This window comes from Prionailurus viverrinus, chromosome B2, assembly GCF_022837055.1.
Source record: "Prionailurus viverrinus isolate Anna chromosome B2, UM_Priviv_1.0, whole genome shotgun sequence".
Lineage (NCBI taxonomy): Eukaryota > Metazoa > Chordata > Mammalia > Carnivora > Felidae > Prionailurus > Prionailurus viverrinus.
The window spans coordinates 98,504,595-98,521,817 of record NC_062565.1 but is presented as its reverse complement, the minus strand read 5'-3'; the positions used below and the strand labels follow the sequence as shown (position 1 = coordinate 98,521,817).

Below are 17,223 nucleotides of genomic sequence, written 5' to 3'. Positions count from 1 at the left end.
ACACAAAGTCCAAAGAATGTGAATAAAGTCAGCATATATCAAGGCAAGTGAAAAGCCAGAAGATAATAACTCAGACAAATAATTTAATCACCAAATATTTATGACATACTTAAGTTTACTAGAAATACAGACTCCAAGTCCAGTAAGTCCAAATCAGCATTTTTACCTCCCATGCAATATGCTGTTAAATAAAACAGCTCTGTGAGAAACCATGATTATCAATCTGCTTCTCAGGACAAACAAAATCAATAACATGCTCACCCTGGGAAGAACTGAATTACAGGGGGGAGCCAGAAATCACAGAACAGTTTGTTTAACCTTGGGAAGGGAAAGGTTCTTGCAGGCCCTTCCGACTTGTCTCCTCTCAGAGAAGTGAACCAGACACTGTGGCGTAAGGGTTCAGCCCTCTCCCAAGAATCAGTGTGAGGAGTGGTGCCCAGCCCCAGCCTTTCCACGTCTTCCCCCCCTTGTGCCCCTCCCCCAACTCTGCTTTCTGCAGAAATCCCATTTTATATACTTAACCAGTCTCCATTCTAGCAACTGAAGCATGGAATCCTGTGATTACTCTTTAAGATTTACAAAAACTAAATAAATAAACTTTGCCTCAGTCTTGGGCAACAACCTAATATTTTAGAAAGCACTTTCCTCTAGGTTCACAGTTTGCTAAATATAAAAATTATGATTCAACAGGAAATTGGGTAAGTCAAGCAGAAATTTCAGCATGTTTTTGACGATTTTGCTGTCTCAGTGGTTATAGGTTTTAACCACAGCTTTGAGTTCTGGATACAAAAACTTGACACAATGTTTATTGGCTGATGTTTTTAGCAAGTAAGTGTAAAATCCTTAGCAACAATTCTGATGTGGAAATCAGTCTAAGATTTTCCTGAGTGTTACAGAAATTCCCATTGGCCACAAAAGTCATTTTATTGATAAGAAGTTAGTTGTGAAAGTAATAAAATACTTTTCTAGCCTGATAGTTTGGTTTCATAAAATTTCATGTGCATAAAAATAGTGCGAAGAATATAACAAACACCTGTGTACCCACAAATAGTTTGGTCAAATATGAATCGTATTTTTAGCCTCTCCCTTATTTCAAAGAAATAAACATTACAGATATAGGTGCCTCCCCCTGTCCATTCCCCCTCCTTCCTCTCCCTCCAACGGTCACTGCCATTCTAAATTTCTTTGTTTTTAGTGTTTATTTATTTTTGAGACAGAAAGAGAAAGAGTGTGAGTGGGGGAGGGGCGGAGAGAGAAGGAGACACAGAATCTGAAGCAAGCTCTAGGCTCTGAGCTGTCAGCACAGAGCCTGACGCAGGGGCTTAAACTCACGAACCATGAGATCATGACCTGAGCCGAAGTCAGACGCTTAATTGACTGAGCCACCCAGCATCCCGGGTCACTGCCATTTTAAATCAGGTGGTTATTTTTATGATGTTTGACTTCACATGTCACCACCTGGATCTGCATCCATAAACAGCATAATGTCATTGTTTCTGCAACTTAATGTTTTCATGTAATATTATGTGCACTCATTTCAGTCAATATTATAAGTGTAGTCTAATTCATGTTTCTAACCGCCATATTTCATTGCATGAATACATTTTGCATCATTTCTAGTCTGTGATTTATATTGTCATATATTTTTTTCTCAGATTAAAGCCCCAAAAGGCTGAATTCACACAGTTAATAGTTTCCTTTAAGTGAGCAATGATTTTGAACTCAGGTTTTGAACTTAAGAACTATGTCAGTGTCAGGTTTTACAATTTTCCAAGTGCTTTTACAAAATAATTTCTCGTACAATCACTAATACTGTAATCTATAAATGTTTGGGGCACTAGAACTGGGTAATGGTAGGAATTTTAAGACTTGTAAAAATAATAAAAAATGTATAAAAACAAATGTTGATGTGAGACCAAGTTGGACGAAGTTACTAGAGTTTTCAAACAGAGAGCCGACAGCAGACATGTTCAGTGTAAATGTCTTTCCTACAAATGGAGATGCTGATGAGGAAGGACCACTGGAGACCTTCAAGAACACAAGCACCTCACCTGCTCTGGCTGCCAGTCGGCTCACGTCTGAGCTGCTGGAATATGATGAGGCTCTCGAACACCTCTTCCCCTGCTCCCTAGGAGGAAGAGGAATACGCACACCATTCAGCACAAAAACCAAAGTATTTCTCTTTCTATAAGTGTAGAGCTGGTTATATGTAGCTTGTCAAGAAACCACAGAGAATTGTTTATAAGATGTGGTTTGATACTCTATACCCCTTTAATTATAACATCTGATTTCCAACTAAGATTTATTGATCGAAAAACAAGTCAGATTTGCTTAAAATATTAAATATAGTTACCAGAAACACCAAAAAGTAAGTAAATAAATAAATACAGCCATACAGACATACATCCTAAGTTTACTTTGCAAATCAAAAAACTGATAAGGATATATACCACAAGAGGTCACTGTTACAATAAGAAAGAACTCTGGTATGCAGGAATCACAAAAGACCAGCATTCAGGAGCTATAAGAGGCCCTTCCTCTCTCTCCCTGCACACAAGAAAATTATTCCCAAATTGGTCAGATGTGCCCAAGGTCAAAAAGCAGGGTCAGGTGTGGAGCCCAGGTCTCATAATTTCCAATTCACAGTTCCTTCTACTTCATCACAGAGTATCCTGTTTCCATTTAAAAAATTCATTAGTGTTCCTCAAAATGCTTTATTTTTAGAAACAGTCTAAATGTGAAAAAATTGAAGGTAAATTCAGGAAGCCCCCAGATGATAATATTTTGTGTTCCAAATAAAAGACTAGTGGCTGGCCAATAGCAGGATTATATTGCCCCCCCCCCCCCCCCCCGCCTTTTTAAGGTTATAGTTAATGTAGAGACCATCTGGGAAGGATACAACTTTTCTTTAGCTACAGTGATACTTAAAAGCACTTATTTTAAACATCTGTACAAAATTCCAAGGTAAAAAACACTGAGAGCAAGTTTTACAACATTTTTTTTTTATCAAAAAATCACAAAGAATGGATATACTTGTGGCCAGGGTCACTGACAAGCATCCAAATGTGTGCCTGTGTAATAAGATTCCTAGGAAATGTTCAATGCTACGTCCTGGCCCTTGGCTTTTACTGCTGCCCTAAAGATTAGCTTCTCCAAATATCACTTTTTGCCATAAAATGTCCTTTTTTTAAAAACATTTGACACTTCGTTTTATCATTTAGTAGACTAAAGATCAAGCTAATCTTCCTCAAAATGTCTAATTATTTCATACTCTGAGACTATTGCTTTATTTTTATTCAGTGGAAAAACATAGATCTGGTAGCAAGATCTCCCTGGCGAATCAAAGAAAGAGTGTGGGTTGAGATGGATCTTCTTTGTCAACACTCTAAGAGTTGAGATTCAAATGGAACAGATCTCAAAGAAGACAAAAATAAAGTAAACCTACCCTATGAGAAGGTAAAATACCAAGAGTGTGACAGGATGTGAGGCCAAGGAAGTTCTCACACTCATCACTCCTAGAAATAACAAGAAAGTCTGAGAACAATAGAGGCAAGTCCTTCTTTTCACTATTGTCCTAAGCAACTACTGAAATCAAGCAGGACAGTTTTCTTTTTTTTTCAACGTTTTATTTTATTTTTTATTTTTGGGACAGAGAGAGACAGAGCATGAACGGGGGAGGGGCAGAGAGAGAGGGAGACACAGAATCGGAAACAGGCTCCAGGCTCTGAGCCATCAGCCCAGAGCCCGACGCGGGGCTCGAACTCACAGACCGCGAGATCGTGACCTGGCTGAAGTCGGACGCTTAACCGACTGCGCCACCCAGGCGCCCCAAGCAGGACAGTTTTCAACTAATAGCTTTCCAAAGTCACTGGTCCACTCCCTCTGAGTCATGGCCAGTGATGAGGTTGCCTCCCTAAATTATACCACATTTATGTATCCCCACTTCTGGGTGGGGGGGAAAAAAGAAGGGTCCTTTTTCTTATGATATACCAAAGTTCAACAGTGCTGGGTCTGACTAATTCTCAAAAAGAGCATGGGTTGGGATTTACTAATACCCTCCGTGATCATCAGTATACAGTGATTGAGTTTGCAGGCTCTGAATCCAAACTCCCTGGGTCCTGGGTCCAACACTTATCAGCTATGTGGATTTGGGCCACTTACTTAAGCTTTTAGCCTTGGTTTTCTAATCTCAATATGAGGGCAATTCCTCTCCTTAGTACAGTGACTGGTACGTTTGAAGAACTTCACAGTCAATGTTAGTATTTTCTTTTGTTCTGGGTCAACAAGCACCTGTCTGAATAATCCAATGCTGGATGTTATTGTGATAAAGAATATATGAAGAGTTGCCCTGAAGAAGTCTAAAATCTACTTGAAGGAATTAAGCACCTTTTTTTTTAATGGAAAATTCCAATGGAGTCTCTAATCAAGTACTAGACCGTGAAAGTCAGCAGTTTATAAGAACTGGAGGGATGCTGAGAAGGAAGTGATTAGTGAGAGGGAGATGTGGGCCACAAAGTGGGTCTTAAAGAATAAAAGTTGAACCAGCAAGTGATAACACTACTCTCAGGAGAGAAGCATGAACAGCCTGGTACTCAGAGTAAGGGATAATTGCACAGGGCCAGCAAGGAAGGAATAGGAGGTTTCTGCTGGGACATACAGGGAACAGCTGCCTGAAACTCTGGGTGGAGGCAATGGGCTGGTCTGTTGTGCAGTAAGGAGCTGTCTTAGGTTCTATCACAAGGAAGTAATGGGATCTGGAGTGGTGCCAAGAACATTTAGGAGACTTGGAGACAGGTAACAAGAACTAATTCTTCGGGGGCGCCAGTGGGACTGGAGAAAACAACAAATTGAAGAGATTCTGTAAATGAAAAGCTGATAGGATTGGTGGTTGATTTCAGGTAGAAGAAAGGACAGAAAGCGCACTTGGAGAAGCAGGATAGCAGGGTTGCCATCAACAGAAATGGGAAGGTTAGGGGGTTTGAGGAGTAAAGCACACGTGAGGTTTGCCATATTGATTTCTGGTGAAAAATGGAGTATCGGCAAAGAAGATGTGGAAATCAGGAAAAGAGTTCTGTTAAAGCTCAGAGTGGTATATAGGGACTAGAGTCATCAGGTTTGTGGCTTGGAGACCAGAATCTCAGGACAAGGCCTTGTCAAATACTCATATAAAGGATCGCAAGGGGAAAAGGAGTGCAAAGGAAGAAGAGAAATAAAATATGTTCTCATGCATCTCAAGCATGCTGAGAAGACAGGCATGACTAACTCAGGTCAAACAAGACGAAAACTGAGGAAGAACTGTCTAGTCTGGCCAGGGTATGCCTTACAGGGCTTCTGGGGAGCAGTACAGAAGTCCCACAATAGGAGTGAGGTGGGGAGAGGGGCATCAAGAAAAGAAAATCCTCTCCCTGCCAGAGAAGAGAAGAATGGGTGGCCTTATAGTTAGTGGAAATCTGTTCTCCTGTAACTTCCTGGTTCTATGTACTAAATGGAGCCATATGAAACACATCTTTATCCTTCTTCCTCTTGACAATCCTTCACATATTTAAAAATGTGGTGTGACCACTTAACATCATCTCCTATGGTTTAAATCCCATGGTTCAATTAGCTACATCATTAGCTAATTATCATCATACTAATTAGCTGTGTGACTCCAGGTCCGTTTTCCAAACCAGGAAAGCTTTGGTTTCCTCATCTATATATGAGGGGGTGGTAAATAATAGTAACCCTCTATATAAGGTTGTCATGAGAATTAAATGATCCAATGTGGGATTGCTAGCAGAATTCCAGGTACCTAGTAAGTACCCAGTAAATGTTTACTGTTATTACAGCTGCCATCACTGATGTCAGCAACGAATTTCTCCAGTCCCTCAATGCATCCTCATGGGACGTGGTTTCGAATCTCCTTGCCAGCCTATTCAGTTACTCTGAGTGAGTGGCAGTTTGTCGGGACCCATTTAGAGTCTGGAACCCGGCACTGAGATAAAGGTATGGCCTGAGGAACAAAGAAGAGAGATTCTAAATAATGCAGCCTAGAGCTACATTAGTGGTTTTGGTGGTCACATCACAGTGTTGGTCAATTCTTGTTTTTTTTCTCACATATGCAGCAAATGCAGATTTTCTCCATCCATGGTGGATTCATTAAATTTCACAGTTATATTTGGCAAAGGGTTCCTGTCTATCAGATGTTTCTGTATTTTGATTCAGTCATCCAGTATAATTGTTCTTCTTCCCAGTTTCCTGTCCCATGTTGTCAAAGACCATAATTAATTTTCGTGCAATGATTTTTGATGTCCAATAATAAAACAATTCCAAAAATCATTCTTTAAAGCTCTTTTGTGAAATTCTTCTAGGAGGCAGAATAACACCATTTAATTAGTTACGGTATCTTCATCTACAAATAACAATAACAACAACAAAAACCTAATTCTAACAGACTTACCTCAAAAATGGAATATACTGGCTCATATAATCTAAAAGTTGAACACTAGGGTGGGTTTTAGGTGTGGTGTGATCAGGGCTTTGGCTCCATCTTTCTGCAGTTCTATCGGTTCTGCCCTTCCTTCGTTTTGTAATCAGGCTGGAGTAGTGAAGAAGGTGAAATGGCTATATGGCATTCCCAGGCCTCTGATCGACTACCAATCAGAGCAAAAGTAAGGTGTTCTCTTCCCAGTCACTGACCGGAGTCCTACATTTCACTCTGAACACCAGAACCAAGTTCTGTCGTCAAGGCAATGCCACACACAGGCTGACTGCTCATCCACCAATCAGTCACAATAGCAACACCTACTTCTGGACCACATATGCACTGAAGAAATAAAGTATATTTCTTTAAAAATATTCTAAAACTCAGATTTCTCTATTATTTAGACAGGTTTTTCAATTATTTTGATTAAGTCAGAGTTCAGCAAACGTTTTCTTAAAGAGCCAGACAGTATATATTTTACACTTTGCAGGCCAAATGGCAAAATAGAAGCTATTATGTAAGTACTTTTGTAACCATTTAAGTGTAATGACTTAAAGATGTATAAACCATTCTTAGCTCAAGGGCTGTATAACAGAACAAAACAAAACAGGTGGCTGGCCAGATTTGGCTCCTGGGCTGTAGTTTGTTGACTCCTGCTTTAAAGCAGAACTATAAAGACATTAAGAAGGATTTGGAAGCGAGGGGAAAAAAAGCAATACATTTATTTCCATTTGGAAAAAAATCACATGTAAGAAAATGGGAAAGAAAATTTTAAAGGTATGTTTAAAATTTTAAAGCCTATTTAAATTTTAAATGTGCTAATTATCATAAGCATACGATAAAAAGAAAATTTAGCAAATTTTGAGCTAAACTTTCCTTACCCTAAGAAAAAGACACTTCATTTTTAGAATTAGACTCAAGTTGTATAGATTCAAGTCAGGAAGTAAATATTTTAGGCTTTGCAGCCACACAGTCTCTACAGCTACCCAACTTGGCTGCTGAAGTGGGCAAGCAGCCACAGACAATAGGTGAATGAATGGGTGTGGCTGTGTTCCAATAAAACCTTACTTACAGAAACAGGTAATAGGCTGGATTTGGCTCACGGGGCTCAGTTTGCTTACCCCTGCTTTGTAATCTCTTTAGATTCTTTGACTGCAATTTGAGAAGGCCATCACCAAGGAGTTGTGGTGGGGGGGGGGGGGGGGCTTTAATCATGTTTTCATAGCCTGAAGCCCCAGACATACAGTTTCCAGACATATTAGCATTCTGTCTTTTTTTTTTTTTTAATTTTTTTTTTTTCAACATTTATTTATTTTGGGGACAGAGAGAGACAGAGCATGAACGGGGGAGGGGCAGAGAGAGAGAGGGAGACACAGAATCGGAAACAGGCTCCAGGCTCGGAACCATCAGCCCAGAGCCCGACGCGGGGCTCGAACTCACGGACCGTGAGATCGTGACCTGACTGAAGTCGGACGCTTAACTGACTGTGCCACTCAGGCGCCCCATTAGCATTCTGTCTTAATAACTAATGTTAAAAATAGAATTCTACTTAAACAGCTACATACAAACATAACAAAATTGAAAAACATGATTTTAAAGAAATGCCCATACGATCAAAATTTTAAGTCTTCCAAGGTTTGTGGCCCAAGCTTTAAAAAGCACATATTTAGAAATTCTACATATAATCTCAATACCCTGTTCGGTAATCACTAAGAGGTTACTCTTCGAGTGGTACTTGCATAAACTTGATTAGACATGGCTTCATAGCTAACCATGTTAGCTTAACTTAGTGAAGCTCAAATTCCCCTAGCTTACGCCCACCAACTCCAGTTACTGAAGACAGCACAGGGGAAGTGCCCTGCAGGTCCGCACCATTCCAGGGACTATCCAAAATGACCAAATGGAAGAATTCCCCTCAAAGGAATCTCCAGGAAATAACAACAGCTAACAAACTGATCAAAAAGGATTTAAACAATATAACAGAAAGTGAATTTAGAATAATAGTCATAAAATTAATCACTGGGCTTGAAAACAGTGTAGAGGACAGCAGAGAATCTATTGCTACAGAGATCAAGGGACTAAGGAATAGTCAGGAGGAGCTAAAAAATGCTATAAACAAGCTGCAAAATAAAATGGAAACGACCATGGCTCGGATTGAAGAGGCAGAAGAGAGAATAGGTGAACTAGAAGATAAAACTATGGAAAAAGAGGAAGCTGAGAAAAAGAGAGATAAAAAAATCCAGGAGTATGAGGGGAAAATTAGAGAACTAAGTGATGCACTAAAGAGAAATAATCTACGCATAATTGGTATTCCAGAGGAGGAAGAGAGAGGGAAAGGTGCTGAAGGGGTACTTGAAGAAATAATAGCTGAGAACTTCCCTGATCTGGGGAAGGAAAAAGGCACTGAAATCCAAGAGGCACAGAGAACTCCCTTCAGACGTAACTTGAATCGATCTTCTGCATGACATATCATAGTGAAACTGGCAAAATACAAGGATAAAGAGAAAATTCTGAAAGCAGCAAGGGATAAACGTGCCCTAACATATAAAGGGAGATCTATAAGACTCAAATTCCCCTAGCTTAGAGTACAAGTCCATGGCTTCAAGACACCTCAGGCAAAAAGCCTGTGACTTCCCACGGTGGTAGCTATGGGGGCTCCCTCGTCCAGGAGAGGAGCTGTGGCTGCCCTCTTCCAGAGCAAGTCACTGCCTATGCTGGTTCTGGGCACCTGCACCTTCCGCTCTCTGTTTCCTCCCTCACGTCCTAGTGGGGTACTGACACACGGCCATCTTCCGCCAGAACTGCTGCAACCGCTGCTTCTCAGTGGGCTCCTTTGTCCCAGGCTCTCCCCTCTCCCTGCCCTTCACTCTGCTGCCAGAGTCCGTCTTGTCTTCTGCTGAAAACCTGTCAGTGGCTCCCTGCAGTCTACAGCCTCCGGACCCATGCTCCTGCCGCACCGGGCCACCTGCCTTTCTTTGAACCTGCTGCCACCAAGTCAAACATCCTCAGCTTCTGCCGTTCTGTTAGCAAAAAGCACAATGTCCGACCCCGACGGAAAGTGAGCCACAAGAGGCATCCCAAAACCACGCACCCCAGGTCGCCTCCCCTGATCTTCAGGTCAGAATGAAGTGCTCTCACATCTAAACTCCCAGGGCACAGCTTCCAGCTCTGCTTCCGTTCCCCCAGCATCGGAGTTCATCACTGAACAGTGCTTCCAAAACTTTTGTGTGCATTCACATCATCTGGATATCTTCTAAAAATGCAGATTCCAATCCAACAGGTCTGGGATGGGGCCCGAGATTCTGCATTTGTAACTATCTCCCAGGTGATGCTGACGTTGCTCTTCCAGAGCCCACACCTGAGCAGCCAGCCTGCTGCCGTGCAAGCGCTTCATGGGCAGGGTCCATTTCTCTGTCTCCCACCACCGCCCCCCCAACCCCGACCCCTCAGCTTTGCTTACCGAGAAATGCTTATCAAATGGAAACGGTGGAGTAAGGTGGGACTCTACAAAATCCTCCTGGCCAGTGCTTGTTTTTTCCAAATGGAAACAGTTTTTCAGGCACATTACCCTTAATTTCTTAAAATAATAATGACTTCATTATTTTTGAAAACAAAAATGATTCATTTATTAAATTTTTAAGGCCAGGCAATATAAGAAAGTACAAAGAAGATTTTTCAAAAAACCATCCAGAACCCAACCACCCATAAGTATTAATATGTGGTAAACATCATTCCAGACATATTTTGCATATATTCAGATGAAAAGAGAAAAGAAAGAAGAGGGACTTGGAGGGAGGGCAGTAAAGGGCACATATAAATGGGATCATACCATACGTGTCATTGTAATTTTAAAGTATTAAGTATATTTTTTTTTTTTAATTTTTTTTTTTCAACATTTATTTATTTTTGGGACAGAGAGAGACAGAGCATGAACGGGGGAGGGGCAGAGAGAGAGGGAGACACAGAATCGGAAACAGGCTCCAGGCTCTGAGCCATCAGCCCAGAGCCCGACGCGGGGCTCGAACTCACGGACCGCGAGATCGTGACCTGGCTGAAGTCGGACGCTTAACCGACTGCGCCACCCAGGCGCCCCTAAAGTATTAAGTATAAATTTAACAGAGAAACAGAAACTGAGATGAAACTGAAGGAATTGTAGAACTTCAGATGGATGGGTCTTCCCAAGAGATATTAGTTTCTAAAAGATCTCTCTGAAGTTAAGAAAAAAAAATAATGAAAAACATTAGGATGCTGAAGTATTCTTTTTTAAATTTATATTTCACTTCCAGACTGTAGCTACTGACAAATCTATTTCCTCTCATGAAGTGAAATAATTAGGACTCACACTTCTTCCCAAGTACTGGTTTCGGTTATTTACATGACTATTACATCATTAACGTTTCTGTTCCATAGCCATCATTTTCAGACTTTTAACTCACTATGAAAATAAAGTCAATACTCACCATGAATGCCTTTACCACAGCTTCATTTCAGAATTTTGACTCATCATTTTGATGTCAAGACTTTCCTAGAAAGTGCATGTGTACTATAGTCCCCAAGTTCATTCACATCTGGAAATGTCTATCTGTTGCCTTTGTACTCAAAAACAACTTGGCTGGCGATACAGTCTTGGGTTATCCTTCTTATACTTAGAACTTCATTGACACTACTTCACTGTCTTCTGACACTCAGAGGTGCTCTAATAAAGCCAGAGGCAGCCTGCCTCTTCCTCCTTCTATGTGACTCACTTGTGCAGCCTGAATGGTCATAGGATACCTTCTTCCATTTATCCACCCAATCAACAGTTACTAATTGAGTGTGTACTACGTCCCGGGTATTCTAGTGCCAAACACCGTCGGAAGTATCTCAGTGTGGAGTATTCCGCCTCAAACTTTGTTGGGACAGGATGTGTCCATTGAGGTTCAGATTCAAATTTTTATTGCAGAAAGTGGTCTCTTCCATTCTCAATTGGTTCTTGTGAGTACCAAAGGAGTTAATGTATGTAAATCACTTGGAAGAGTGGCTGGCACTTAGCTGAAAGTAAGATAGTACTAGGAGGGGGTGTGGAAGAGGACCCTCTCCTTCAGGAACACCAATGCCATGCCTCCCGTATCAATTTCAATTGCTCCACTCATTTCATACCTTTTCATTCATTTCTTTTTGTGTGGTTCCTTCTAACCTGTACGCCATGTCTCATTACATTTTCAACTGTTTTCATTCTCACTTTATTTCTAATATGACTTTATTCTCCATGTTTACACATTTTTCTTTCATTTCTTGAGAACTGAAAACATATTTTTCATCTCTTTAGGTTGGCTTAGAATCTCTAATTTGAATTCTTATAACCCAAAGAAGAGCTCCTTTTTCCTTTTTAAAAAAAATTTTTGACACTATGGGAAACTGTTCTAACTCTTGTTTTTAAAGGGCAGTTCCTTTTGTGATCCATTTTCTTCATCTGTCTTTTGTTATGTTTTTTACATATCTATGCTTGAGTCCTCTGTTAATGCTTGTCCTCATATTATTTATCTTTAAACAGAACAATTTATTTGTTGAAGAATGAACAGGATCCACCAAGGCAGAGAGTTAGGATGTTCTGTGACTTCAACTTCAGTTAGCTTTCTTGAACAATCCATTTTCTGTTTTTTTTTCTTAACCTGAAGCATGTGTTCCCTTGGTCTGTGTGTAGCAAGTTTCTGTGACTCACAGAAAAGCCCTGTTACATGATAGGCTGCTTGAGTTCTAATCTAGCAAACCCTCTTCCCCATGTATACAGACGCGCACCAGCTGGAGGAGACCATCACCCTCAGCACTGTTCTCCTGTCTTTTCACCATCTGGATCTTGAATGGGGTCTTAACAGGGGCATCCCCCCTTCTTCTGTGGCTGGCCCACATCCTTAGGTTTCATTTCTTTAATTAAAGACTATTGGATATGTACCTTTCTGAACTAAGAGACTCACTCTTGGGGAAATCTGTTTCTTGCTCTATGTCTGAGGAGGTCAATGTCTGCTCTCAAATTACCCCTTGTTTTCATCTACATTCCATAGACTCTGGCAGGTTAACTAGACTCTTCTGGTTGCAATATTCCAAGTGACAAAAACCTAAAGTACCGTAAGCCGTCCCTGTCAAAATAAATAAAGGAAAGAAGAGAGAGAGAGAGAGAAAGAGAGAAAGAAAGAAAGAGAGAGAGAAAGAAGGAAGAAGGGAGAAAGAAAGAAAGAAAGAAAGAACGAACGAACACATTGGTTCACAAAACAGAGCTATCTACAATGTGGATATGGTGGTCTCAGGCACAGCTAGATCTAGGGGTATATAAATATATCATCCTTAAACTTGATCAGTAGCTCCATTTCCTTGGCTCTGTTTACACATCACTTCCCCTCTCAGAGTTATCCTCCACGAGGCAATGAAATGGCCACTGTTGGCTCTAAGACCACATCATCTTTACCACTTATGAACTTGAAAGAGCACTTTCCTCAAAGGCTTTGGCAAAAGGCCCAGAGAGGAATTCAGCTGGCCTGTTTGGGATCATGTGCACACCCTGAGACCAACTGCTGTGACTGGTGGGCTGGAGAACTCTGATAGCCAGTCCGGGGCCTCATAATCACACCTGGGAAGGTATCTAGGGAACATAGAGTCCCTCTCTAAACACTGACTGAGCAGGACTTATTATACGACGCAAGGCGGCTCGCCCTCCAAAAAGAAGTATGCTAGGTAGACAAAAATAACCAAGCCCATATGCAGTGTAAAGTTTGCTCCATGTTTTGTAGTTTGGGGTTGGAACTATTTCTCTATTTCATTGATGGCATTTATTTCTGTGTTTTTCATTCTCTGCTGCTTTTGTTCAGTTTCTGCAGAATGCCTTTGCTTTACCATCTTTAACCAGAAGCCCTCATTTCTTATTTTTTTTAATGTCTATTTATTTATTTTGAGAGAAAGGGAGAGAGAGCATGCAAGCTGGGGAGGGGCAGACAGAGAGGGAGAGAGATAATCCCAAGCAGGCTGTGCACTGTTAATGCACAGCCCACACAGGGCTCGATCCCCAAACCATGAGATCGTGACTTGAGCCGAAATCAAGAGTTGGCCACTTAACCAAATAAGCCACTCCGATGCCCTCCTCTTTTCTTATGTTTGACTCCCAAAACACCACTGGCACTTGACAACTTACAAATAAGGCTTTTAAGCCTTAATAATCATTCTACCACCTACAGTGAAAACTGGGAGGAGATGGGAATGAAGGAGCACAGTTGTTTCCATTTTACAGATTAGAAAACTGAGCCCAGCATGCAGATAAATCAAATGGCTGAGAGAGAGAAGTGAACCTAAATCCAAGGATCACAGCTCCCAGCAAAGAGTTCTTGACTGCTCTTGGGCTTTCCTCCTGAAGACTGCATTTCCAAACCGCAATAGTTTGAATATTTACACAGAAAGCCTTAAAAGGTTTTTAAGCAGATATATGAAAGGGTTCATCAGACTGAACCACTGGATGGATGGATAGATGGATGGTTGGACAGATGGACAGAGATATATATACATATGTATTTTAATGGAAGCTTTATTATTTTCAATCCACATGCCAACTCAAAGTAAGAGACAGTGTAGTGTTGCTACGGGGCAGGCCTGCCAAACCTTAAATGGATCCTTAAATGGACACACAGAGAGTGGCGTAATTGCACCGCTGTTTGAAGATGACAGGTTGATAAGTGCTTGAGAGTATGTTCTCTTTTGGAACGTTAAATAGTCCCCCAAGATCTTGTTTATGATGATGCCTTGCTTAGCAAATCCTTTTTCCATCACGACCGGCATAAAGTGAAACTCCAGTCCATCCCAGGTCTGAGTTGTCCATATTCTAAGTGAATTCTCGTTCACTGGAACAAACTGACCCTTTACTCCCCAGCTGAGAAGCACTCAGCGGGAAGGGCCGCTCCCCCATTCACGGTGTAAGGACCGTGCACGGGCAGCAGGCGCTCACTTCCTCTGTCCCCTTGAAGAGATCTGCTGGTCTCCTCAAGCCGGAGTCATCTCATGCCTCCTCCTTTTCTACTTTGCATTCCCCTCCCTCCCTTCTCCTGCCAGCCCAGCTCACTGACAAGAGCCTTCATTTTCCACATTATGGTTTAAAGATGGAAAAATGTTAATTGAGTAAGGCTTTAGCATCAAAACTGGGAATACTCCACTGCATAGCAAAGATCATTTCTTGGAATTATTCACTTAAATGTTTACAAGAAACAATTATCAAGTGTCCCAGACTGATTCACAAATGCAATTAATGAAGGAATTGCTAATAGTTTCCATTTTCCGGTTTGTTTTAATTCTACTGTATAAACTGTCTTTTTGGCGCCACTCCACCAAAAACCCATCGATGATGAAAGGAGGTACAGATTCATAAAGCAGAAATGTTACTGGAAGTTAAACTTGCCAGGGTGCACTGCAAACCCAACTCAGACACAATCATTACACGACGCAAAAGCCATCCTAACAAAACAGAAAAAAAACAATTAGTGCCGCTGCCAACACCTCATAATTCTGGACAGTCAGGAAGAGGTGATTCCAGTCCCTAATTGATTTCTCCTTTGCCGTTTGTGGGATCAAATATGTAACTGAAAATGCCTTTGCTGTCCCTGACGGAAGACATAATGAACTCTGGCTTGCCAGATTATTCTGCAACATCTGAAGGTTTGCAAAATAAAATAAAGTACAATAAAATAAAACAGCTCTTGTCTGGTTTTTCCTCGTCAACTTTAATTACTATAAGGATGGGTGCAGCAAGAGAAATGTTTCCTTTTCGCTTCAGTGCTGGAGCAACACGAGCTCTCCCGCAGTCTTTCATGTGCAAGCTCTGAGGTCTGCAGCCTATTCTTACTCACCGACTGGAAAAGATTGGTTGCAATGGCCAGTTTGATGTTTTGTGCTCAGCTCCCAAAGTCCCAATTGGAAGTCATTCTCTTCCACTTAAGGAGACATTTCATTTTTCCTTTAATTTAAAAAATGTTCTGAACGCAAAGCAACATTACAAGGACCGCTGGGTTGCCTAATATAAATTCCACATGCGCGACACTCTTCAGGCTGTGTCAGCAGACAAGGTCAGTTTAGCTAAACTAACCAGCTGCCAAGCAGCCAGTTCCGGGAAAATTTTAAGCACGCTGCGTGTGTACAAGCCAAAGTCAGACCCAAAATCTAAAGTGAGGGCAACAAGCACTCGGTCTTAAAATGGCCCATGGAATTTAATCTTGTTAAGCAAATTTGAACCAGGCAATTGTCCATAATGACCCAATGGAAAGTCAAAGAAAAATATCTCTAACTGAATGACCCTGTCCAGTCCAGGACCTTCTGCCTATCTTGGCATCATTATTGGCTGGGACTGGAGAACAGAGGCTTCTCTCCCAACTCCACCCCTGACCCCCATCCCTAGTTATTCAAGGCTTCTTTAGGAAAACACCAGGGTGAGAATTCACATGGTCTGTACAGTGAACATTTCTCCACAAATCTTTAATATGATAAGAAAATTGTTCCTCAATTTTTTAGGGGAAGCCCTAGAAAGCCCTGCCTAGGAACGTGGTATGAAATAAAGTAATTCCCAATAATTCATTTTATGAGGTATTAGTGGACAGATACCATGGATAACAGAAATCTATAGGATTCTTCTGTTTTAACTGTTTACCCATTGACAAAATGAATGTTTAAATCCAAGTATCTACTGGAGAATAAAATAAGTGTCCACTCTTCAATGGAATTAACAACAGTGAACTAGTCCAAAGGGAGGGAACAAGAGATTCCAGGCCAGGCAAGAATCCCAAATAACGCACAAACAGAACAATCACTCATCACTCAAGGGCTGGCTGGAACAGTCTAAAGCAAAGACTATTGACAGTCCTATCAATGCAGCACTTGGCAGGTATGAACAAACGTTTTCCCAAGAATTAAATAGGGAATGATGTAAAATCAACTCCATCTAGCCATGAAGAAAAAAAGTCTTTCCTATTCATGCATCATTAACTGAAAAATTTGTTTATGTAAAAGGGAAAATGCAAATCAATCATCTCCATAAGATAAGGAAACAAACTGGTATTGACACTTATCCAGACCAGAAAATCAAATCAAAAGAATACTGACCCTCCACTTCTGAGATGAGATGGCAAGGATGTTGTCCCTTTAAACATTTCTTGCTCCTGAATTTCACTGAAGCCTCCGTCGTAAGTTAGCTGAAGTGGGTGACTCTTTAAGTGGCCCATGGCGTTTGATTCTGTTAAATAAATCCCATTTGTTTTCACCATAGGGTCCCCCTTCACAATGGTTTCTTTGGATTCCACTGTCTTCTTTGCTGTAACAATCAAGGAAATGTTTCGTCAAAGTATTTCTTACTTTAAGAATCACTATTTCAATGTTTTTTTTTTTTTTCAGTCTGAGAATTGGTACAATGCAAAAGTTATATGTTACTTATAACCAAGTCTGGAATTGTACGGCCAAAGCCTACCTGGACACCTACAATACCTCACCACTATTTCAGGCTTGGTGGCACCAATTCATCAGAAACGAGTGGGATCTTCTCTTGACTCTCTGAGTCTACCAGAGGACAAACACTCAAATTAGGTTTATGAATAACTCCGCCCACATTTACATACATCTGCATCCCAGAGTGATGACTCCTTTTCCTGAATTTGATCATGTTAATAATTTTTCATTCAAAAAATCTTGAGTGCCTCCATGATATCAGGCACTGGTCTACACATTCAAGATGTAGCAGTGACAAAACAAAGATCCCTGAC

The 17,223-nt window shown here is 41.0% G+C and overlaps 1 protein-coding gene across 3 annotated transcripts in view; it reads right to left on the bottom strand.

Moving 5' to 3' along the window:
• The window catches only part of ARMC2 (armadillo repeat containing 2), a 106,598-nt gene that overhangs the window by 64,289 nt on the left and 25,086 nt on the right, over nt 1–17,223 (bottom strand). For all 3 annotated transcript variants that reach the window (XM_047860155.1, XM_047860156.1, XM_047860157.1), the window contains 2 exons: nt 16,571–16,778; nt 2,052–2,128 (listed from right to left, as the gene is read on the bottom strand). In XM_047860155.1, the coding sequence (XP_047716111.1) occupies nt 2,052–2,128; nt 16,571–16,778 (285 nt within the window). The remainder of the gene's footprint in view (nt 1–2,051; nt 2,129–16,570; nt 16,779–17,223) is intronic.